The 26,040-nt window shown below is 35.0% G+C and overlaps 1 protein-coding gene across 1 annotated transcript in view; it reads left to right on the forward strand.

Annotated features, from left to right (window-relative positions):
* BCHE (butyrylcholinesterase) overlaps positions 1-25,550 on the forward strand; it is a 75,716-nt gene extending 50,166 nt beyond the window's left edge. Inside the window, exons 3-4 of the mRNA XM_004003192.5 lie at positions 13,104-13,270; positions 24,945-25,550. Of these exons, the coding sequence (XP_004003241.2) occupies positions 13,104-13,270; positions 24,945-25,069 (292 nt within the window). The 3' untranslated portion in view covers positions 25,070-25,550. The remainder of the gene's footprint in view (positions 1-13,103; positions 13,271-24,944) is intronic.
* Positions 25,551-26,040: the final 490 nt, after the last annotated feature.

The following is a 26,040-nucleotide window of genomic DNA, read 5'->3' on the forward strand; positions in this document are numbered from 1 at the left end:
ATTTTTATATGGTAGATAGCAAACATATAGATTTAATATCAGTTGGATCAAAGGATTTTACCAATTAGTTAGATTATAAAAAATTGACCTTAAATATGATTATTTTATTTATATAACCATGTTAATAATTAGAAATTCAGTATGCTTTGGTGCTCAGTTTGAAAAATTCATTAATCATGATTTGAGTCTATTGTGTATATATGTGTATTGCAATAAAGCTTACTTAAAATATTTATTTCTTCATAAATAATGTCACTGCTATCACTGTAGCTTAACTTGGCATATTTTTTCCTTCATCTTGCTTTCCTTGGAATCAATGTCCTGTAAATAAAATCAAATATACATGGATATTTTAATTTTAGTTTGCAATGTATCATTCATCATATTACCTAAATTATTTTTGTGTGTTTTTGTGCTTTGTATTCAAAATTACATTGGATTTTGGTACAATCAATCTAATGGTTTACTTACTTAAGCAAGCCCTCTGGTAGGAAAAATCTTCAGCAAGCAGCTTTTATTGAGCACAGACTGTGCTAGGCTACAAGAATGAACAACAGGCATGTTTATCTACTCTCATGGAGTTTTCCAGCCTAATGGAGTTGATAATTCAAACAAAGGAAACTCAAGTAAATGGTGATACAATGAAAAATGTTTGAATTCAAGAAGAAGTATTTTATATACTCACACTCTCCCATAAATAAAAAAAAAATGCAATTAAGTTTTTATGTAATTTTCTTAGAGCGTTTGATTTCCCAAGTCCCTTCTGATGTTCAAGTGTTCCCTTAAAATCAACCTATTTTACGAATTGCATAGCTACTACAAAACTCAGTTTCCAGGACTTTTTCTTGGCATTTCCTAGGCTTATTCTTGAAACTGTGGGCTTGCTGCCATCAACTTTATGGCACAGATTAGAGCAAACCGACATGAAGAACAAAAATGGTAAAATTTGGAATACTCAAAAGAGAAGCCAATGTGTTTCAAGTTTGGGGTTATTTTCTCATCCATGATTAATACTAAGTCTGAACTCATTAAAAGAAATGCTCTGTTGACACTATGTAAAATTGCATTTGAACTTAATACAGACTATTGCCCTATAGCCCTTCTGGGGTTAATATGATTGCTTCCAAATGATAGCAGTTGCTCTGATGTCACTGAAAGACAGATATAGGTACAAACACAGTGCATTTTCACATTAGAAATTAGGCAGATTATCTGAATGCATCTGCAAAGCTAATAAAGAAAAGAAAGAAGGCAGGAGGAAAGGAGGAAGAGAAGGAGAGAGGGAAGAATGAAGGAAGGAGGGAGGGAAGGAAGGGAGAGAGGAAACAGTTCTGCTTCTCTTTAAATCAGTCTAGTATTCAGTCCAGTTCATTTTTCTAGAGAGCTGGAGGAGGCTAAACATTGGCTGGTGTTTCTCTGTAACTCTCTAGGTAATTAAGTCAACCCTTCTGTCCAAACAATGTAGAGGAAAGAAGAAAGAAGAATCCTCCAAACCATGAAAGCTTTGTTCATCCATCATATCAACCACCTAGTGAGAATCTTAGAGATCTTTTGTCTGGCAACCTTTTTCCCTTTCAACTGATAAACAACCGAAGCTGTGCTGTGCAACCAAATTGCTAAATGCAAACTGTGTTCTGGGAATCAATTTGTTTTCATGATTCTATCCAAGTACTTTCATCAAGCATTTAGGAGACTGGGTTAAGTACAAAAACCTCTCTTAAATACTAATTACAATCTAAATGTTCCTATAAAATAATAGAAAATGTGCTTTAAAATGGGCACTTGACTTTTAGTTATATATTTAGAGAGAAAAAAAAAAAAAGAAACCATGTCTCAGCAAAGGTGAAAATGAGTTGGAATATACAGATTTGGATTAAGAGTAGTAGCATGTTTATGTGTTTGTAAGATATTTTGAACTCTTTATTTTCCCCTTCAGTATGATCAAGTTCAACAACACTGATTGAAAATCTGTGGCAATTTCTTTATTCAGTTCAGTTCAGTCACTCAATTGTGTCTGACTCTTCGCAACCGCATTAATTGCAGTATGCCAGGCCTCCCTGTCCATCACCAACTCCAGGAGTTCACCCAAACTCATGTCCATAGAGTCGGTGATGCCATCCAGCCACCTCATCTTCTGTCATCCCCTTCTCCTCCTGCTCCCAATCCTTCCCAGCATCAGGGTCTTTTCCAATGAGTCAGCTCTTTGCATGAGGTGGCCAAAGTATTGAAGTTTCAGCTTTAGCATCAGTCCTTCCAAAGAATACCCAGGACTGATCTCCTTTAGAATGGACTGGTTGGATCTCCTTGCAGTCCAAGGGACTCTCAAGAGTCTTCTCCAAGACCGCAGTTCAAAAGCATCAGTTCTTCTGTGCTCAGCTTTCTTTAGAGTCCAACTCTCACATCCATACATGACCACAGGAAAAACCATAGCCTTGACTAGATAGACCTTTGTTGGCAAAGTAATGTCTCTGCTTTTGAATATGCTGTCTAGGTTGGTCATAACTTTTCTTCCAAGGAGTAAGTGTCTTTTAATGTCATGGCTGCAATCACCATCTGCAGTGATTTGGGAGCCCCCCAAAATAAAGTCTGACACTGTTTCCACTGTTTCCCCATCTATTTCTTTATTAAGTGCTAGTAAAAAATAAAAATGAAAAGATGAGACAAGGTTCTGACAGTCAAGAAGTCTTACCTTTTATGAAATGTTAAGCTTTTAGACTGAATGTTTTTTCCTTACTTCCCAGGCATTCATTTCATAGTGCCTATCTATCTATATTATATAATAATTGGCCTCTGCTTATTGCTAGAGCTGAAACCTCATCCCATATTCTGAATGCCTCCAGTTACTACAGTTACTAATTATTTTTAAAGTTAGAAGATGATGTGCAGCTAAATATATCTCATCTTCCTAATGGCATTTATTTAACTGAAATGTAATTTGCTCCTTTTTATTAGTGCTGACTGAAAATAAATCTTCCTCTTTTATTCCTTCCCCAGAAAATTTAGATCATTGGTGTGTTTTGCCTTTTGATCAAATTAGGTAGCAGGATTATTTAATTTATATATTTCTATGGAACTCTTCTCTTTAGTTCCTTCTTTTATCTTGCCTTCTCTTTTCTCTTCTCTTTCTCTCATAAAAATTTTGAATTCTTATTTCTCTGTGAAGTTGAGAATATATCCCAATCCACTAGTTAAGAATAATGAGATAATAAAAATTTAAGAACCAACTTGACCATGGATCCTGTTTACATAGTATATTTAGATGGAAGAAATAATTTTTGGAGAATTTCTGAATTATTGCAAACTTTTACAGTGTACTAGTACAATTCTGCCACCCTGGGTACCCATATTCCTGCCTTGAAAAACAAACCTGTCGAAGTAAGGAGGAAACTTAAATTCATGAAGCTAGGGAGTGGTTCTTCAGTAATAACTTCTTTCATTTCCACATTTTTCATTGAAAATGTCAGGAGATGGGGGAAACGAGTACCAAAAGTGAACTAGATTAAGACATTTGTGTTAAAATATAATCTAAATTGCAAGTGATCCACTTATAAAAAATTCTGTTTGCCCAAGTAAATTGTTATAAACTCTATATCGCTTTAGTAACATTTTTTTTCCCCTTATTACCTCCAGGGAGAGAACAGTACAGTCATAACAATCTTTCTGATAATGTACAAGGCATCTGGATGGAAGAAATAAGACTTGAAAAAGAGTTGAGATTCAGTCTGTGAACAGGCTTAAGAGTAACTCATACACATTGTGACCTTCCATTAGCTCATGTAGGACTTTGAATTGAAATGTATTATTGCTTTAGGCACTTGAAGAATCAATGTATGTTTTCAGGTTTTTATTCTTAAAAAAGTAATGTTTACCATACATTTTTATTCATCTTAACCCAAGAGAATAAAGTGAATTTCTCTTTTCATATAGTACTGTGAAAAATATTTAATAGCTCATATTGAATTAATTCAAAATATATCCAAAGTAATGAAGGTTATTCACTTAGTTCTCATTTCAATAAGCATTTATTGAGCATATACTTTTTGCTCAGAATTATTTCAGGTACTGAGCATACAAAAATAAATAAGATATGATTTATTTCAGAGCTCAATATATCGTTATTATATAATTTGGCAGTGTTACAGTGAATTGCAATAATATGCTACTATATATATTTTAATCTTGATGTAAATGATATTTGCTCAGTTGTTTTTGGCTTCCTTAATATTTGGGCTTTTCAAGTGGCTCAGCAGTAAAGAATCTGCCTGCAGGACAGGAGACCTGGGTTCCATCCATGGGTCAGGAAGATCCCCTGGAGAAGAACATGGCAACTTGCCTGGAGAATCCCACGGACAGAGGAGCCTGATGGGCTACAGTCCATAGGGTTGCAAAGAGTCAGACACGACTGAAGAGACTTCGCATACATACACGTACATCCTAAATATTTAAGTTGTGTAACACACACACACACACACACACACGTATGCTGCTGCTGCTGCTAAGTCGCTTCAGTCGTGTCCGACTCTGTGCGACCCCATAGACGGCAGCCCACTAGGCTCCTCTGTCCCTGGGATTCTCCAGACAAGAACACTGCAGTGGGCTGCCATTGCCATCTCCAATATATATATATATATATATATACATATATATGTGTATATATGTATATATATATGTATATATACATGTTATATACAGTAATCAGGAGCCAGATTAACCAGAATGTGTATATTTGCATGTATATTTTTGAAGAAAACTTGTTTACATTATTTCATTCATCATTGAAGCTTCATCACGGAAGCTTGTAGAAAATCACGAGATTCAGGATAAGAAGTTTTATAAAACTAATTAACTTAGGCTCTAACCTTATAAATTAAAATGCAATCAGTATCCTTGAATTACTGGAATGCATTTATGAATTAATAGTTGTTTTAATAGAATTCAGTGGTTATTAGACTAATTTTATTTGGTTATATAAATGTTATAATTTATTTAATTTAAGAAAGCCACCTTTGGGTGAGTTTTAAAATTGTTCAGATTTTCAAACATCTAATTAAACACAATTCTTACTGCAATCTGATCAATTTTACAAATACTACAGTCACAGAAATTCTTCTGGAAGGAATAAAAAAACTACTTCAAAATATATTTGATGCCTATTTTTATCCTAAGAAGTTTACCATATGCAAAATGATATGGAGAATATGACCTTGCAATAAACAAGATGGTATTTACCCTTTTCTGTTTATTATCCTTTTTTGTTTTACCCGTGTCTCCATATTTACTTAAAATAATAGATTTTGTTAGGAATACACATTTCTTTTTATATGCTTAAATATGAAGAGTAAATTTGTTTACTATATGAAAATTGCTTTGTCTGTTCTTTATATAAATCTGTCAGTATAATAGAAGCAACACGTGAAATGTTTCAAGTACTGCTCCCACTACTAATCATGATACTCACAGAATGTCTCCTTTTTTGAGCTCAATTTTGCTCAATTGCTTCCTGATTTTTTTTCTAAGGGTACTAAATCTGAACATCTCACTTTTAAAATATGGATCCTTTAGGCACAGGCTATATGCTATATTATCAATTGTTTTTATTAAATGCTGAATTGCTATGGTAAAAAAAAAAAGAATAATGTACATGAAAGGGACATGTAAAAACTGTTGTATGGTGTCTTACAGCCATAGTGAAAATTTATTTGATGCAGAGTTTCACATTATTTAGCTTAGCATGTAGGACACTCAGCTGGTGTCAAAGACTTGCTTATTGTTGTGAAAGGGTGGGGCAGTCTTGTAGGACTGAGTCCTTTTCTGTTGGATCTGATGCTCTGTCCAGGTAGTGTCAGAACTGAATTAAATTGTAGAACACTCAGCTGGTGTCAGATTAGCTTATTGTATTGAAAAAAGTGTTCACACAGTTAATGTCTAAAAGGATCAGTGGTGAAGTGTTCTATGTGATAGAAAAGGAGACTAACAGGAAAGAAATATACAGTAAGGAAAAGCTGTGTTTTTCCCCCTGCATAGGAAGGGAAAAATCTGACAGTCTTCCTAAAGACCTGGGAAGAGTTGAACTCATGTTATTTTCCTCCAAGTATGCTCTTCTGGATGAATTATAAGCTGGAATTAAGATAGGCATGAGAAACATCAACTATCTCAGATATGCAGATGATATCACTCTAATGGCAGAAAGCGAAGAGGTACCAAAGACCCTCTTGATAAGGGCGAAGGAGGAGAGTGAAAGGGCCGGCAAAAGACTAAATATTAAAAAACGAAGATCATGGAATCCCAGCCCCATTACTGCATGGCAAATAAAAGGGGGAAAAGGTGGAAGTAGTGACAGATTTCTTCTTGGGCTCCAAAATCACTGTGGATGGTGATTGCAGCCATGAAATCAAAAGACAATTCCTTCTTGGCAAGAAAGCGATGACAAACCTGTTTGAAAGCAGAGACGTTACTCTTCTGACAAAGGTCTATATAGTCAAGGCTATGGTCTTCCCAGTGGTCATGTACGGTTGTGAGAGGTGGACTGTAAAGAAGGCAAAATGCCAAAGAATTGATGCCTTTAGACTGTGGTGCTAGAAAAGACTCTTAAAAGTTCCTTGATCAGCAAGGAGATCAAACCAGTCTATCTTAACGGAGACCAACCCTGAATATTCCCTGGAAGGACTGATGCTGATGCTGAAGCTGAAGCTTAAGCTCAAGTACTTCTGGTCAGCTTATGTGAACAGGCGACTCATTGGTAAAGTCCCTGATGCTGGGAAAGACTGAGAGCAGAAGGAGAAGAGGGTGTCAGAGGATGAGATGGCTGGATGGCATCACCAATGCAATGAACATGAACTTGGGAAAGCTTCAGGAGTTGGTGAGGGGCAGGGAGGCCTGGTGTGCTACAGTCCAAGGGGTCAAAAACAGTCTGACACAATCTGGTGACTGAACATCAATAGCAACAACATGCTTTTCTTATAGGATTTCCTATTTGAATGATGGCAGCTCTGTTAATCCTCCCAATTTCTCAGGCCAGAATTCTTGGAGTCATCTTTGACTGTTCTCATTTCTCTCCACTTCTAATTCATGGCCAGTTATAAGGACTCACCCTTCAAAATATTTGCAAGCTCTGAGCACTTCTCTCAATTTCTGCTACTACTTCTGTGGTTCACACAGCCATCATCTCTCACATAAATTATTCCTGTGGTCTCCTAACCGATCTCCCCGCTTTTACCTGTGGATTCTCTGCAGTCAGTTTTCAGAGATAATCTTTTCTTGTCCTTTATTTGTGCAAACCTTCCAATTGCTTCTTCTCTCTCTCAGAGCAGAGGTAAAAAGTTTATAAGGTCCTACAGGTAAATAAATAATATCACCTTCTACTCCTTCCTCCCTGACTGGCTTCACTTCAGTCACACCCTCCTATATAGGTTCTTGGAAAACTCCAGGCACACACCTGTCTCACTGGCCTTTGCTTTCTGCTTTTGTTAAAATACTCTTCACTCAAATCAATTTCATGGCTCACTCTTCAGTTCAGTTCAGTTCACTTCAGTTCAGCTCATTTCAGTCGCTCAGTCGTGTCCGACTCTTTGTGACCCCATGAATCGCAGCATGCCAGGCCTCCCTGTCCATCACCAACTCCCAGAGTTCACTCAAACTCAGGTCCATCAAGTCGGTGATGTCATCCAGCCATCTCATCCTCTGTCATCCCCTTCCCCTCCTGCCCCCAATCCCTCCAAGCATCAGAGTCTTTTCCAATGAGTCAACTCTTCGCATGAGGTGGCCAAAGTACTGGAGTTTCAGCTTTAGCATCATTCCTTCCAAAGAAATCCCGGGGTTGATCTCCTTCAGAATGGACTGGTTGGATCTCCTTACAGTCTAAGGGACTCTCAATAGTCTTATCCAACACCACAGTTCAAAAGCATCAGTTCTTCGGTGCTCACATTTCTTCACAGTCCAACTCTCACATCCATACATGACCACTAGAAAAACCATAGCCTTGACTAGATGGACCTTTGTTGGCAAAGTAATGTCTCTTATCCTCTGTCAACTCTTCACTTAAGTTTCTTTTCAAATATTGCAGAGTTTCCCTACCCAGAAACTTCCAAAGTCAAGGTTAAGGCACAGCCCTTCAGACTGTCAACTTGTCCCAAGATTTAGATCTAACTTGAGAGTTCAAAGTCCACATGCATTCCCTCAGATTTGGTAATTCACTAAAATGACTCACTGGCCTTAGAAAAATGCCAAAGATCACAATTTTCAGTTTTAATTTAGCAAAGGTCTTCCCTGGTGGCTCAGACGATAAAGAAAATCTGCCTGCAATGTGGAATACCTGGGTTATGAAGATCCCCTATAGAAGGATATGGCAGCTCACTCTAGTATTCTTTTCTGGAGAATTCCATGGACAAAGGAGACTGGTGAGCTACAATCCATGGAGTCAGAGTTAGACACAACTGAGTGACTAACACACACACAATATAGCAAGAACACAGCTCAGAACCAAAGGAAAAGATACAGAGAGCAAGATCTACAACTAACAAGCTTCCAAACAGAAATCTTCAACATCCTCAGAGACGCTTCATCTTCATGGCATCAACTGTGGTAACGCGCACATGGAGAACTGCCAACCCAGAAAGCTCACCTGACCTTGAAGTTTAGTTTTATTTGGGTTGCATTAGAAAGTCATGGCACAGTCAATTATTGGCCAAGTGGTTCGACTCAATATTTAGGCCCCTCCTCTTCCTGGAGCTCAAGGTTGATATCAGTTGGCTCAAAGTCCCAACCCTCTAATCACTGAAATGGCAACCCACTCCAGGATTCTTGCCTGGAGAATCCCAGGGACAGAAGAGCCTAGTGGGCTGCCATCGATGGCATCGCACAGAGTCAGACATGACTTAAGGGACTTAGTAGCAGCAGCAGCAGCAGCAGTTTTTCAGGGGTGGTCAGTTCCTTCCCTAAGATTATCAGTGTGTGCAGCCCCACCCTGAGTCATTGCATTAGCAAAAGCCATCATGTACACAACATGAATCACCCTGTTAGTATAAACTATCAGGTATGGTGCAAAATTCCAAGACTTAGAGGTTATCTCACAAGGAAATTTGGACAGTATCTTTCAAATTCATTATTATATACTCCCTATTCTCTGCCCTCCACACATACAAACATACTTAACATACTCATGATTTCCTATCACCCCTACTTTCCATTTCTAGGAGCTATTACTATTCAACATACTATATATTTCTCTATTATTGTTATCATTATTGTCTATCTTTCTCAAGAATGAAAACTGTATGAGGTAGGAATTTTTTTCTGTTTTTGTTGTTGTTGAATCTTCTGTGATTCAAACAAGTTTGACAAAGTATGCTCTCAATTGATAATTATTTAATGAAAGAATAGGTTTAATCTCTAAATTCAGGTTCTTTTATAACCCTTCTATTCTTTAAATTAAAATATAGTTTTATTTAAGCATGACATGACAGAATATAAACCCATGAATGTTTGCATATAAGAAATTATCCACTATATACTATATCCTTGTGGCCTGCTTATGATTGTGGACTATTTCAGGTGGCCTTTCAGTTTACAACTAGTAATAATGACTTCATTTTACTAGATTACAAAAAACACTAAAATATATTCATTTTAAGATAACTGTATAGCACAGGGAACTCTGCTCAGTGTTGTGTGGCAGCCTGGATGGATTTGATGGAGAATGAATACATGAATATGTATGGCTGAGTCCATTCAGTGTTCACCTGAAACTATCACAACATTGTTAATTGGTTACGCTTCAATATAAAACAAAATGCTTAAAAAGGAACTATATATCTTAGTTAGAAATAACCATCTCTGAATTCTTAAAGGAATCTCAATTCCTGTGTTAGCACTGGGTAAGCAATATTGGAATTTGTATTCCTAAGAAAATTTGATACATGAAGTTGAGTATATCCTCGTTCTTCATACCAGGCACCCTGAGTCAATTAATTTATTTTTAAAGATTCTATTCATAAAATGAATAGAAAATGTTCAAATACCAATGACAAGCAAGCAGTTTTCTGTAATACAATTGTTCAAGCGTATTCTGCATTTTTGGTTAAATAAACCATGTCTTAAAATTTTTCAATCTTACATTAGAGGAAAGGTGCAATGAATGATCTTTAGACTACTTTTGTATAACACAAATTAGAAAAAAAAAACCAACCTGATAACATAAAGAGAAGAGATTTCTTTATATGATGGAGAGTGTTGCATATTTTCACTTTGAGGTCTTTAGTTTGTAATAGGAATATAAAATATTTTTTTAAAAATGGCAAAGTCAGATGTTTAAATTTATTTTATAATTTTGAAATTAAAATTAGCTAGTGTTTCAGAGGGTTTCCCAGGTGGCTCAGTGGTAAAAACATCTGCCTGCCAATGCAGGAGATGCAAGAAATATGAATTCAGTCCCTGGGTTGGAAAGATGGAGGAGGAAATGGCAACCCACTTCATTATTCTTGCTGGGAAAATTCCTTGGACAGAGGAGTCTGGTGTGCTACAGGTCATGGGTAGCAAAGTAGCTGAGGGACTGAACATGCACAACACAGTGTTTCAGAATTTTGTGTCTGGAAAATATATTGCATTTTAAAAAGTTTTTAATTTATACAAATAAGAAGAGAATTGTTTATCTCATTAAGTTTTAGTCTTTGGAGGTTTTTTTCAAATTATAAAATAAAATGTTTCATCACTTCAATAGCTATTTCAATCACTTTTTGAAAACAATATCTGCATCCATAGGCAAAGGAATTTTATTATCTCTGAACTACAATTTGGAATGTCATGAGGTATTTCATAGGACAAAGTTTGTTAAATTAACACTGGCAGTGCCATTAGTGCTTCGCTCTTGAACTCAAGTAAAAGTCAGCTCTGTTTAAGTCACCATTTGCAGAAGCCAGAAATGAATGTGCAGTTAAAACGGTGCCATAAGTTAATTAGAATAGAATTAGAAGGAAAGTAGGCTATTTAGGAACATAAGAATTGCTGTACCGAATCAGACCAGTGGTTCTCCTGGTTTAATATCCAGCCTCCAGCAGCTGTACTTGTTAGTTTCTAAAGCTTTAAAATAAAAGAAAAAAACTACATAATTCACCTAGACAAGTGTGCCATCTGTGATCTGGAGAAATTTTCTTCCTGACCTCTTTCAAATAATACCCTAAAGCAAGAGGGTTCAATCCTGTTATGATATTGGTTTAGCTTGAATAGCTCTGGTTTTTAATAATTCTTATTAAATCATCCAGTTCCTACATAAAATCAACCAGTTCATCACGAAACTATTTATTTCTATAGCTCTTGACTCATGGTTGAATATGTCTGCATCTGTGATAAAATAGGAACTTATGGTACTTATTCAACACAAGTTCCTGATGGCAAAATCTGCCTCTGATAACCATGCTGATGAATCCCTGCTTTCCTTTCCAAATTCTAGGGGTTCACAGGCTTTTGGCAAGAAAAAAAATGTATGTTCTATCAGTACTCCCAAGTTTCTGTCAATAATATATAGAAGGTATGTTGTTAATGATGAAGAATTTTGTGTGGTATACTTTCAGAAAAGTTCAGCTGGAGATTTTCTTATATGGTTGTGCTTAAGTTAGAAAGCGATGAATTGCATTTGACTGTCACTTTAATCTTTTTTTTTTTTATACAAATCTCAGTGACTACTTTCTAGGTTTCTTGGTTATTTTAGATACCACCTCTAGGTTAGTAATTCTAAACTATTATGTTTACAGTAAACCATCTGGCCAAGAATCCTTCAAGAATTGTAAATGCCTACAAACTAAAGTCTAAACCATTTTCCTAGATTGTCAAATCTTATTGCTATAACACTAATATCCTAAAGCTATAATTCTAATAGAATCTCCTCTTAGAGTCCAAGAAAACAACTTTTTTTTTTCATTGCTATTTGAACTAGGAGGAACACAATTTTTTACCTATTTTATTTCAGCTCCCTTTCTTTAGTTTTCCAAAATTTTCTTCCTGGTTTACTTTCTTATTTTTTTTCTCCTTACTTCATGTAAAATTGCATTTCTTCAGGTAATTCCCTCTTCTGACAAGTCATGTTTATGCTTGATTTAGGCTACCATATATTGTTGGTTCTTTGTTTTCATATGGATACATACGTTTTCCATATGTATTTGTATTTCTAAAGCCTAGAGCAGTGTCAGACTCATAAAAGTAGCATACAAATATATTAAAGGGAAATCTTTAGAATTACCAGTAACTATCCAGAGAGTCACTTCCAGAATGTTTATTATTTACTTTTCTGTTTGTGTGACCTAGGCAATAATATATTATTGAATCCTACAAGGTGTAAATGAATCAAAAATTATAAATTTCTGAAAAATTGAGTCAAGCACTATTGATTTAAAAATCACGATTGAAAATATGGGAAGCATCAGCATGAAAACAGTATCTGAAGGTTCTGAATTGGTTTTGACACCTGATATTAGGAAATGAAGCAATTCCAGGCAAAAGTAATAGCTAGGCAAAGACAGGAGGTGAAATAGAGAAAGAAATCACTAAGAAAGGGTCCCTAACTTGTGTTGGCTGGCCTGCAGAGAGAATACCTGAAAGTAAGCTTGGAAATGTGGGTGGCATGTTCACTAATATTTATCTGATCTCACAGGGGGATTATTGAAGGATTTTTAAGCAGTGAACAAATTTATATGAATGAAAGAACAACTTAAAAGTTAGACCTAGAGTAATACGGTTATTACATACTTAGGAAATAAGCAATCAGTCCCAAACTTAGATATACATGTTCAAGTGTAAAAAAAGTATTAACATTTTAAAATAGAATATATTTTTCTTCCTATATGTTAAGCAGAAATATGTGTAAAAGTTTCTTCTTTAAATTTTAATTCCTACAATTTTAACTAACATAGTGCTTCAAGGTACTGAAAACATTCAACTAGTTCTTTAATGCTTGACATTATCAAGCAAATTCACATTTTCTGACTTTTTAGAAGCTCTTATTGATTTCTGAGAACATTATGTATGTGTGTGTATACACACACACACACACACACATACACACATATATATTAATCTATCAGTGACTTCAATAGAACTATCTCTATTTTTTTTAGAAATCCGAATGGGACCCAGAACAATAGTACAAGATGGCCTGTCTTCAAAAGCAATGAACAAAAGTATTTCACCTTAAATACGGAGTCACCAAAAGTAAATACCAAACTACGTGCTCAACAATGCCGATTCTGGACACTATTTTTTCCCAAAGTTTTGGAAATTACAGGTATGTGTTACTTTTTTGGTTCTGTTAGTATTTGGTTAAATAATTAGTTGTGGGCTATGTAAAAGAGGAAAAAGTTACACAATCTAGGGCAGAGTGATAATGTTCATCTGCAACTTTACATTAATTGATTCCACTGTGTACATTATTTAAAGAAAGTAAAACCAGACATTTCTCTAGAAGAAAATGAAACCTAATACTGGAATTAAGGGTGATCTTGTTATTCAGCAAATTTTTGTGGAATTATTTAATAGAAATTGATAAAAGTAAATATATAAAATAAACAACTTATAAAGCTGAAAAATTGAACTGATATAAAACTAAATACAATTGATAATCCAAAAAAGGCAAAAACAAATTTAGTGATACATTGACTGATTTTTAAGGGGGGAAAATCTCGAGCATTTATATATTTAAAAACATTATCCAAATATTTCTAAATATTCTGAGCTTGGAAATATTTAAGACCAGAGACATACATTATATAACATAATAAACAAGTAGTAATTTAGTTAGCTATGCTTCAGAAAGTGATTACTTAGATTTATATAAGGAAACATTAGGAAAATGGTTCAGATAATCTAATTATTTCAAAATTCACTAGTAAAATATTTAACTAAGCTCAAACCATCAACTTGAGTGATTGCATATGCTCTGAGAAAAATGACATACATATGCAATTCATTGCCTTTTTTGTTTGTTTGTTTGTTTTGTGTTTTTAATGCCCAGTTCTTTATAACTGATGTGGCTCCTCAAGTCTATTTTCTATATTTTTCAAATAAAAGTAATTTACTTTCGACAACTGGACATACTGCTAACCAGTTCCTTTAGACTTTACCCTTCTGTTTCTCATAATATTCCATAATTTTCAGGCTATATATTAGATATCACTATATAGTAGTTGTTTTAGTTTCTTCTTTAGAGAGGTTAAGGGTTAGTTTCTGGCAAATAGGGACATTTCAGAGTTGTATTTGATTGTTTAATATGCTTTTTTATTTTCTCAGACATTACTCACCAAAATTATAATTACAGACTCCACCTGTTTGGGAAGCACTACTTATAGACCAGTGCTCTGTGTACTCCCAAATGTTCTGTGACACAATATACATCAGAGATAGGCTTCTGCATCCCTTGGCAGAGCTACAGTGCTGCCCTTGTGTCCTCTGGGTGTGAATAGCAATGAGGTAACATGCATAATCTGCCAGGAGACTAGAAGAGGTACCATTTAACATATCACAGATTATATATTCTCAATCTTTACTTAAAATATCAGTATTTTGAAATGGTAGGATCATAATTTGAAGCAAAATAAGCTGAGAGTAAGGGAAATTTTTAAACGACTAATTTATTATAAAATCAACTTAGTCGTTCAGGTTCAAGCACATGTGGTCTATTGCAGTGTGCGTGAGTGTGTGCTAAGTCGTTTCAGTTGTGTCCAACTCTTTGCGACCCTATGGACTGTAGCCTGCCAAGTTCCTCTGTCCGTGGGATTCTCCAGGCAAGAATACTGGAGTGGGTTGCCATGTCCTCCTTCAGGGGATCTTCCCAACCTACGTATCAGACCTGTGTCTCTTAAATCTCCAGCTTCCATTGGCTGGTGGGCTCTTTACCACTAGTGCCACCTGGAAAACCCCTACTGTAGTGTATTTGTGGATAAATTAAAATTTTAATATCAGTAAACTTTGAAGATGTACTTCAAAATCTCTATCTCTAAATACCCAACTTCTATAAAGCAGTTGAATAAACCAATTCCTATGTTTTTGGCTAAATGCTGCTCTTTCCTACACAGGGCTGAATGACTTCCTAATGTAAAGAACACTGAGCTGTATGGAAATACATATCTCACTCTGGGATACTTCCAATATGTCTTGAAAACAGATTTTATATTTATTTATTTTTTTCATATAATCACCCAAAAGGAGTTTTATGAAATATATTTAATAAATTTTAAAGTAAATGTATGACATAATTGTTATAATGTCAACAATGTAGTAATAATAATATTTATACTTAAATGAACATAATTAGTTTAAAATGTCATGTCTTGAAAAGCTTTAACAAAAATAAATAAATAAATAAAATGTCATGCCTTTGGGTTTCATAAGCAAATAATGTAGAGGGATTTAAATATTAAGAAGATATGTTCTTATTATACTTTATATTTTTCTAGTCATAAAACTTTAAACATTTTACTTTTCAGTATTCTGAAAATTGGGTTCTTCAGATGACCTGGGCTGAAGATTTTATGGAAATACTCCTTTTGGTTTTTTAAAAGCAAGTAAACTTCACAAGCAAGGGAAAATTTCAAAAAAAAAAAAAAAAAACACTGAACAAGACTTCTTTTTTTTAAAATTTATTTATTTATTTATTTATTTATTTTTTAAATTTTAAAATCTTTAATTCTTACATGTGTTCCCAAACATGAACCCCCTCCCACCTCCCTCCCCACAACATCTCTCTGGGTCATCCCCATGCACCAGCCCCAAGCATGCTGAACCCTGCGTCAGACATGGACTGGCGATTCAATTCTTACATGATAGTATACATGTTAGAATTCCCATTCTCCCAAATCATCCCATCCTCTCCCTCTCCCTCTGAGTCCAAAAGTCCGTTATACACAGCTGTGTCTTTTCTCCTGTCTTGCATACAGGGTCGTCATTGCCATCTTCCTAAATTCCATATATATGTGTTAGTATACTGTATTGGTGTTTTTCTTTCTGGCTTACTTCACTCTGTATAATTGGCTCCAGTTTCATCCATCTCATCAGAACTGATTCAAATGAATTCTTTTTAACGGCTGAGTAATACTCCATTGTGTATATGTACCACTGCTTTCTTATCCATTCATCTGCTGATGGACATCTAGGTTGTTTCCATGTCCTGGCTATTATAAACAGTGCTGCGATGAACATTGGGGTACATGTGTCTCTTTCAGTTCTGGTTTCCTCTGTGTGTATGCCCAGCAGTGGGATTGCTTGGTCATAAGGTAGTTCTATTTGCAATTTTTTAAGGAATCTCCAGACTGTTCTCCATAGTGGCTGTACTAGTTTGCATTCCCACCAACAGTGTAGGAGGGTTCCCTTTTCTCCACACCCTCTCCAGCATTTATTGCTTGCAGATTTTTGAGTCGCAGCCATTCTGACTGGTGTGAAGTGGTACCTCATTGTGGTTTTGATTTGCATTTCTCTAATAATGAGTGATGTTGAGCATCTTTTCATGAACAAGACTTCTTAAAAGGAGAAATGTTTATTTCACTCACAATGGAAGTACAATAATCATAAGTACCTTCTGAGCAGGTATTTACATCTGAGTAGTAAATATGCTCGGAAAACGATCCTTAGGATTTGTTCAACACACAAATTCTAACACTTAACTTCAGACTATATTTCAGCACACACCTATGCTCTTATTGCAAGTACCTGCAAGAAATAAAATACACTATTTGTTTCAACTGTTAACAAATTCAGATTATTTTGCTAAGAATATAACTACAATATACCATAATCAGAAGAAACGGAAGTAGGGAAATGACCCATTCAATGTTGATGAAATATCAATATTATTCATTAAAATTGAGGAAACAAATTCATATATAGAGAAAAAATTGACCTTCGCATCTTCTCAGATTAAAAAAAAATCAGATTCATTTATTCCTCCTTTTGCCTTTGAATAAATCATGAAATACTGTTTGATACAACTAAAAAAAATTCTGATTGGTAACACTGGAATCTCATATTCTGCTACTGGCTAATTAGTTAGCAAGAATGCAAACAAAAATGATATAGTGAAAAGGTAGTTTGAAGGAAAAATATCAAGCATTTTTTCATATTTGACTGTTCCATGCCTTGTTAAAAGCAAAACAAAGTAAGTTCAGTTCAGTCCAGTCTCTCAGTTGTGTCTAACTCTTTTTGACCCTGAGAACCACATCATGCCAGGCCTCCCTGTCCATCACCAACTCCTAGAGTCTACCCAAACCCATGCCCATCAAGTTGGTGATGCCATCCAACCAGCTCATCTTCTGTCGTCCCCTTCTGCTCCTGCCCTCAATCTTTGCCAGCATCAGGGTCTTTTCAAATGAGTCAGCTCTTCACATCAGATGGCCAAAGGTTTCGAGTTTCAGCCTCAGCATCAGTCCTTCCAATGAACACCCAGGACTCATCTCCTTTAGGATGGACTGGTTGGATCTCCTTGCAGTCCAAGGGACTCTCAAGAGTCTTCTCCAACACCACAGTTCAAAAGCATCAATTCTTCAGCACTCAGCTTTCTTCACAGTCCAACTCTCACACCCATACACGACCACTGAAAAAAACATAGCCTTGACTAAATGCACCTTTGCTGGCAAAACAACACCTCTGCTTTTTAATATGCTGTCTAGGTTGGTCAAAACTTCCCTTCCAAGGAGTAAGCGTCTTTTAATTTCATGGCTGCAATCACCATCTGCAGTGATTTTGGAGCCCAGAAAAATAAAGTCAGCCACTGGTTTCCACTGTTTCCCCATCTATTTGCCATGAAGTGATGGGACCAGATGCCATGATCTTAGTTTTCTGAATGCTCAGCTTTAAGCCAACTTTTTCACTCTCCTCTTTCACTTTCATCAACAGGCTCTTTAGTTCCTCTTCGCTTTCTGCCATAAGGATGGTGTTATCTACATATCTGAGGTTATTGTTATTTCTCCCGGCAATCTTGATTCCAGTATGTGCTTCCTCCAGCCCAGCATTTCTCATGATGTACTCTGCATATAAGTTAAATAAGCAGGGTGACAATATACAGCCTTGACATACTCCTTTTCCTAATTGGAACTACTCTGTTGTTTCATGTCCAGTTCTAAATGTTGCTTCCTGACCTGCACATAGGTTTCTCAAGAGGTAGGTCAGGTGGTCTGGTATTCCCATCTCTTTCAGAATTTTCCACAGTTTACTGTGATCCACACAGTCAAAAGGCTTTGCATTTTCAATAAAGCAGAAATAGATGTTTTCCTGGAACGCTCTTGCTTTTTTGATGATTCAGCGGATGTTGGCAATTTAATCTCTGGTTTCTCTGCCTTATCTAAAACCAGCTTGAATGTCTGGAAGTTCACAGTTCACGTATTGCTGAAGCCTGGCTTGGAAAATTTTGAGCATTACTTTAGTAGTGTGTGAGATGAGTGAAATTGAACAGTAGTTTGAGCATTCTTTGGCATTGCCTTTCTTTGGGATTGGAATGAAAACTGCCTTTTTCCAGTCCTGTGGCCACTGCTGAGTTTTCCAAATTTGCTGGCATATTGAGTGCCGCACTTTCACAGCGTCATCTTTCAGGATTTAAAATAACTCAACTGGAATTCCATCACCTCCACTAGCTTTGTTCGTAGTGATACTTTCCAAGATCCACTTGACTTCACATTCTAGGATGTCTGATTCTAGATTAGTGATCACACCATAATGATTATCTGGGTCATGAAGATCTTTTTTGTACAGTTCTCTGTGTATTCTTGCCACCTCTTCTTAATATCTTCTGCTTCTGTTAGGTCTCTACCATTTCTGTCCTTTATTGAGCCCATCTTTGCATGAATTGTTCCTTTGGTATCTCTAATTTTCTTGAAGAGATCTCTAGTCTTTCCCATTATATTGTTTTCCTCTATTTCTTTGCATTGTTTGCTGAGGAAGTCTTTCTTATCTCTCCGTGCTATTCTTTGGAACTCTGCATTCAGATGGGTATATCTTTCCTTTTCTCTTTTGCTTTTCACATCTTTTCTTTTCACAGCTATTTGTAAGGCCTCCTCAGACAGTCATTTTGCTTTTTTTGCATTTCTTTTTCTTAAGGATGATCTTGATTCCTGTCTCCTGTATAATTTTACGTACCTCCATCCACAGTTCATCAGGCACTCTGTCTCTCAGATCTAGACCCTTAAATCTACTTCTCACTTCCACTGTGTAATCATAAGGGATTTGATTCATGTCATACCTGAATGGTCTAGTGGGTTTCTTCACTTTCTTCAATTTCACTCTTGAATATGGCAATAAGGAGTTCATGATCCAAGCCACAGTCAACTCCTGGTCTTGTTTTTGCTGTCTGTATAGAGCTTCTCCATCTTTCTGCAAAGAATATAATCAATCTGATTTCTGTGTTGACCATCTGGTGATGTCCATGTGTAGAGTCTCCTCTTAAGACTTCGAGTTATTTGATGATCAAAGTAACTTTCTATTTATTTCACTGTAAAAGCATAAGAAGTCTTCACACAACCCAGCCTGAGTCATCATGAAACTGAAAATTGCTCAATGTGTCCGACACTTAGCGACTCCATAAACTATAAAATCCACATGGAATTCTCCAGGCCAGAATAGCCTTTCCAACCCATGGAATGAACCCCAGTCTCCCCCATTGCAGATAGATTCTTTACCAGCTGAGCCACCAGGGTGTCCAAGAATACCAAGAGTGGGTACCTATCCCTTCTCCAGTAGATCTTCCTGACGAGTTTATTGTAGTTCACTCTATCTCACCACACACCTCAAACTATAACAGGGAAATTAGTAAGTTTATGATTTACTCCATAAAGAATTATGAATTCTTTTGCAATTTTAATAACTGATTGAAAAACTGAAAGATAAGCAAGTAAAGGGAACAGAAAGATATTTTTATGATCTCTTAAAGCACAGGAAATATGTTATTTTTTATTGTAATGTTCAGTATCAATATAATTAATGTCTTCTACCTTCATCTGGGTTAAAAATAACAGTAACTTCTCTTATGTTCTGTCCTAACTCCTCAGACTTGGCTAGTTAGACTTAGCTCACCCTTCTTTAACTGACAAGACAAAAAATAGTTTAATTATTATCCTTGTTTCTATAGGGAAGACTGCTGACCTTCCCCCAAATGAAACATAATGTGGGCAAAACAAAAATCATAAAAATCCTGAAAAAGTTGTATAAGTGTGTTTTTAAATTACTGGTATTAATCTAGTTCTACACTGATTCAATAAAGAGCAAAGTTAGGAATGAATTTTTGTAACAAAGGCAGTAAGTTCATTTCCAGAGCTCCCCAAAGATGCATATAGTTTAATTTCAAAATGTACACACCATCTCAATTATCCCTCATGGCAACACTGCAAAATAGGGATTACCAACTCCATTTACAGTTGGAAAATTAATTTGAAAAGTTAATTTATTTTATACTAATATCATAATTGGTCAAGTTGGAATTTCAACACATGTCACTCCAAAGCCTATATTGATGTTCTTTTTGTTATTTCACAGTGCAGTACCCTGGTAACTACAAAACAGATAGAACTACATCACAATGATGATGATAAATCTATAGCCACTTAAGTACAAACATTCCAGTTTTGGAGGAAAAATAAGGAGGGGAGGAGAAAAAAGTTCTAATTTTCATTACAATTTATAACATAGGACTAAGGTGTGTGTGTGTGTGTTTTTTTTTTTTATTGTCTTTTCATTAGAGTGTATTCGGTTCCTTTAAATTCTGTTAGAAAATAATTAAATGTTTTGTACTGTATTGTCTCAATCAATATTCAGTAATTCTAAAGGGAAAATGTAATCAGATTTATAGAGCATTTTAACATTAGAAAGTAAACTTTTAGTAAGTAAATTGTATAGATATTTGATTATGACACAAGAAGAAATAAATTTATGTTTATATGAATCAATGGATTTTATATAATTCCCTGAAGAAAATCAGATATAAGACCTTTTCTATAAATATTAAAATTCATCATCTAAATGCTAAATTACCAGTCATTTATTTGTTATACCAAAAGTTTTGTCATTTCTAAACCAGTCATTTATTTGTTATAGAAAAAGTTTTGTCGTTTCTAACCTTATTTTGTGTAAATAATTTTAAAACAGCATTTAATTATCATAAAAAAGAACAGAAGAGTGAATCATTTGGTAGGATATTTAATATCTTTCTTCCACATTTACTGTTTTTTGATTCTTTAGAAAAGTTCTTTTATTCACGAAAAATTATAGCCATTGACCTTTTCAAAGGCATTTTACATAAAAATAGGATATTTTTGTCCTATAAACTCAAATATAAACTCACAAATATTTGTACAATGTCCAAGCACTGTGAACATTTCAAACCTAAATATATCTTAAATTACAGGGGATCTCATAATGGCATTAAATATTTTGATTTTCATTTAACAAAAAGCAAATCACTGAATGTGCTCCATTGTTAATAATATGAAGACATTTTTATGTATACATTATAATATAGTATGAAATCACATGAACATTCTTCTCCTAATTAACACCTTACAAAGTTATAATTCATTTCAAAAAATTCCTAACTCAAAAATAGATAATAAAAATTGTCAGTTTTTATTTTCACAATAGGTGAAATAACTTAAAACTTTGTTTTTAATTTAATGACTATAGCTCATCATCCTAAAGACTTAAAAAGTGACAGAACTACACAGATATAAAATACCTATAGATTTAAATAAACCATCTTCTAGCTTTATTCAGTTCAGTTCAGTCGCTCAGTCATGTCCGACTCTTTGTGACCCCATGGACTGCAGTACGCCAGGTTTCTCTGTCCATCACCAACAGCTAGAGCTTGCTCAAACTCATGTCCATCGAGTCAGTGATGCCATCCAACCATCTCATCCTCTGTCATCCCCTTCTCCTCCTGCCTTCAGTCTTTCCAAGTATCAGTGTCTTTTCCAATGAGTCAGTTCTTCATTTCAGGTGCCCAAAGTATTGGAGTTTCAGCTTCAGCATCAGTCCTTCCAATGAACATTCAGGACTGATTTCCTTTAGGATGGACTGGTTGGATATCTTTGCAGTTCAAGGGACTCTCAAGGGTCTTCTAAAACACCACAGTTCAAAAACATCAATTCTTTTGCACTCAGCTTTCTGTATAGTCCAGTTCTCGCATCCATACATGACTATTGGAAAACCATAGCTTTGACTGGATGGACCTATGACAGCAAAATAATATTTTCTGTTTTTAATATGCTGTCTGGGTTGGTCACAGCTTTTTTCCTAAGGAGTAAGCATCTTTTCTTCATGGCTACAGTCACCATCTGCAGTGATTTTGGAGCCCAAGAAAATAAAGTCTGTAACTCTTTGCATTGTTTCTCCATCTATTTGCCATAGATCCAGATGCCATGATCTTAGTTTTTTGAATGTTGAGTTTTAAGCCAACTTCTTTGTTCCCCTCTTTCACTTTCATCAAGAGGCTCTTTAGTCACTCTTCACTTCTGCTATAAGGGTAGTGTCATCTGCATATCTGAGGTTATTGATATTTCTCCTGGTAGTCTTGATTGCAGCTAGTGCTTCTTCCAGCCAGGCATTTCTCATGATATGCATATAAATTAAATAAGCAGGTTGACAATATTCAGTCTTGACGTACTCCTTTCCCTATTTGGAACCAGTCTGTTGTTCCATGTCCAGTTCTAACTGTTGCCTCTTGATTTGCATACAGATTTCTCAGGAGGCAAATCAGGTGGGCTGGTATTCCCATCTCTTTAAGAATTTTCCGCAGTTTGCTGTGATCCACACAGTCAAAGGCTTTAGTATAGTCAATAAAGCAGAAGCTGATGTTTTTCTGGAATTCTCTTGCTTTTTCAATGATTCAACAGATGTGGGCAATTTGATATTGGTTCCTCTGCCTTTTCTAAATCCAGCTTGAACATCTGGAATATCACAGTTCACATACAGTTGAAGCCTGACTTGGAGAATTTTGAGCATTACTTTGGTAGCGTGTGAGAAGAGTGCAATTGTGCGATAGTTTGAACATTCTTTGGCATTGCCTTTCTTTGGGATTGGAATGAAACCTGACCTTTTCTAGTCCTGTGACTACTGCTGAGCTTTCCAATTTGCTGGCATATTTAGTGCAGCCATTTCATAGCATCATCTTTTAGGATTTGAAATAGCTCAACTGGAATTCCATCACCTTCACTAGCTTTGCTTGTAATGATGCTTCTTCCTAAAGCCCACTTGACTTCACATTCCAGGATGTCTGGCTCTAGGTGAGTGACCACACCATCGTGGTTATCTGGGTCATGAAGATATTTTTTATATAGTTCTGTGTATTCTTGCAATCTTTCTTAATATGTTCTGCTTCTGTTAGGTCCATACTATTTCTGTCTTTTTTATGTGCCTATCTTTGCATGAGATGTTCTATTGGTATCTCTTATTGTCTTCAAAAGATTTCTAGTCTTTCTCATTCTTTTGTTTTCCTCTATTTCTTTGCATTGATCACTGAGGAAGGCTTTCTTGTCTCTCCTTGCTATTCTTTGGAACTCTGCATTCAAATGGGTGTACCTAACCTTTTCTCTTTTGCTTTTCACTTCTCTTCTTTTCTCACCTATTTATAAGCCCTCCTTAGACAAATATTTTGCCTTTTGCATTTCTTTTTCTTGGGGATGGTCTTGATCACTGCCTCCTATACAATGTCATGAACCTCTGTCCATAGTTCTTCAGGCACTCTGTCTATCAGATCTAATCCCTTGGATCTTTTTGTCACTTCCACTGCATAATCATAAGGTATTTGATTTAAGTCATACTTGAATGGCTTAGTGGTTTCCCCTACTTTCTTCAATTTAAGTCTTAATTTGGTAATAAGAAGTTCATAGTCTAAGCCCCAGTCAGCTCACAGTCTTGTTTTTGTAGATTATATGGAGCTTCTCCATTTATGGCTACAAAGAAAATAATCAGTCTGATTTTGGTATTGACTGTCTGGTAATGTCCATTTGTAGAATGTTCTCTTGTGTTATTGGAAGAGATTGTTTGCTATGACCAGTGCTATCTCCTGACAAAACCTCCTAAAAGCTTAAGACATGAGAGTACTACCAATATATTAAATACTCATAGATTTGAATAAACTATCTTCTGGCTTTATTACATCTATTTATATTAGGAACTTAAATACTTGATTTTAAAAGCTTGTAATTTAAGAGCTTATATTGTTTACAGTCTTTATTCTTTAATATAATACACTTTTCAAATGATTCAAGATTTCAAGTTTTTTGTATTACATAAATCCTTTTTGGTTCATTGTCTCATATTATTTCTGGTAGAAACACTCCTCTCCCCTGACAAATACATACACTTTGCAAACTACTGGAAAACAGAGATTTTCTTGGTCATCTTTCTAATTTTCAAAGCAGTAAATAAACTTCCATATTACACTATTTTTAATAAACTCTTCAATGATTAGGCTTTGTGTGTAATGAAAATATATTGATACAGAAAGAATGTAAAATCTATGTAGAATACCAACTACAAAATTCCCCTAAAGCATTAATAATAAATATTTATATATAAATATTTTCATCAGAAATAATAATCTGCTATATAATTATATATGTAAAATAGATGCATTAAGTGAGATTTTTGCTATGCTTAGGGGAGTCTAGAAAATAAAATTTATGTATCTTCTCAGAAACTAAAGAAAAAATATGTAACGTAATTTGACATAATATACAAACTCATGTGTGTTGCATGTTATGTTGAATACATCTTGTAAGTATATATTATTTTCATTTTCACATAGTACATTTACAATTTTATTACAGTTTTTTCATGTAGTGAAGGAAGTTGATAATAAATAATGAATTAAAAGATCACTGTGCAGTGTACTAGGAGAAAATGGTATCTGCAATCAAAATTATTTTTTAATTAACATAAACAGAAATTGAAATGTAGATTAACACAACTCACTTCATGTTTTACAGGAAATATTGATGAAGTAGAACGAGAATGGAAAGCAGGATTCCATCGCTGGAACAATTACATGATGGATTGGAAAAATCAATTTAACGATTACACTAGCAAGAAAGAAAGCTGTGCAGGTCTCTAATCAATAGATTTACCTTTTACAGAACGTTCGTTTTCCTGTAGATCAAGGCAAAACTATCATTGGCTCTCTTACACTCCTGGTAAGAAAGCTATTATGTATAAAACAAAAATGTCAAAAGGATAAAATTGATTCCTCTCTTCTTTCACTTAGTATTGTACCTAGCATTTCAAAACCCAAATGGCTAGAACAAGTTTAATTAAAGTTCACATTATAAAGTATGACAATTAATTATATGCATATTAAAACAATTTGCAGCTTCAAACTCTTTCTTTCCTGAATAACTTTAAGAAATTATTTCCTTAAAACGTATCTCAGTTCTGTTTCCTATCTCCAATTTATTTTTATTACCACTGATAAAAGATATTTTTAAAAAGTGGGTGGGAGGTCTTGAAACATTACATACTGTGATTTACAATATTATTTCCTTTTAACTAATTTATGTGTTTAATGTTAATATGGTATATTAAAACAAACAAAGTAATTGGCTTCTTTGGTTTTTCTTTTATATGAAGGCAAGAGAATTTATTTAAGAGAATCTTAAAATAAGAAGCATGGTCAGTTGGAATCACCTAATGATAGAAACAAAATGTCACAACCAAAAGACAAAATGTAAAAAAATATAATTACGTATATTTCGAATTTTTTAAAGATGTATATGCTTATAGTCCTCAAATTATACTCCTGTTCTTTCAACTTTTTTCTTTCTCACATCCTCACTCCTCAACTCTCCCAAACATGTCCACATGTAAATTCCTGTAATTCAAAAATTATGTACTATCTGAAATATCCCTTGACTGGACCCAGATATATCAGGATTTTAGTAAAGAAATTGTTCAATTTCAAAAAAGAAATGATTATATATTTCAGATAAATCATATTGTTTTAATAATTTTCAAAATTACAAATTTGCACTTACTAACTTTCATGACAAGGGAACACATCTCATGAATAAATTCATGGTCTTTCATTAA

This window comes from Ovis aries, chromosome 1 (genome assembly GCF_016772045.2).
Source record: "Ovis aries strain OAR_USU_Benz2616 breed Rambouillet chromosome 1, ARS-UI_Ramb_v3.0, whole genome shotgun sequence".
Classification (NCBI taxonomy): Eukaryota; Metazoa; Chordata; class Mammalia; order Artiodactyla; family Bovidae; genus Ovis; species Ovis aries.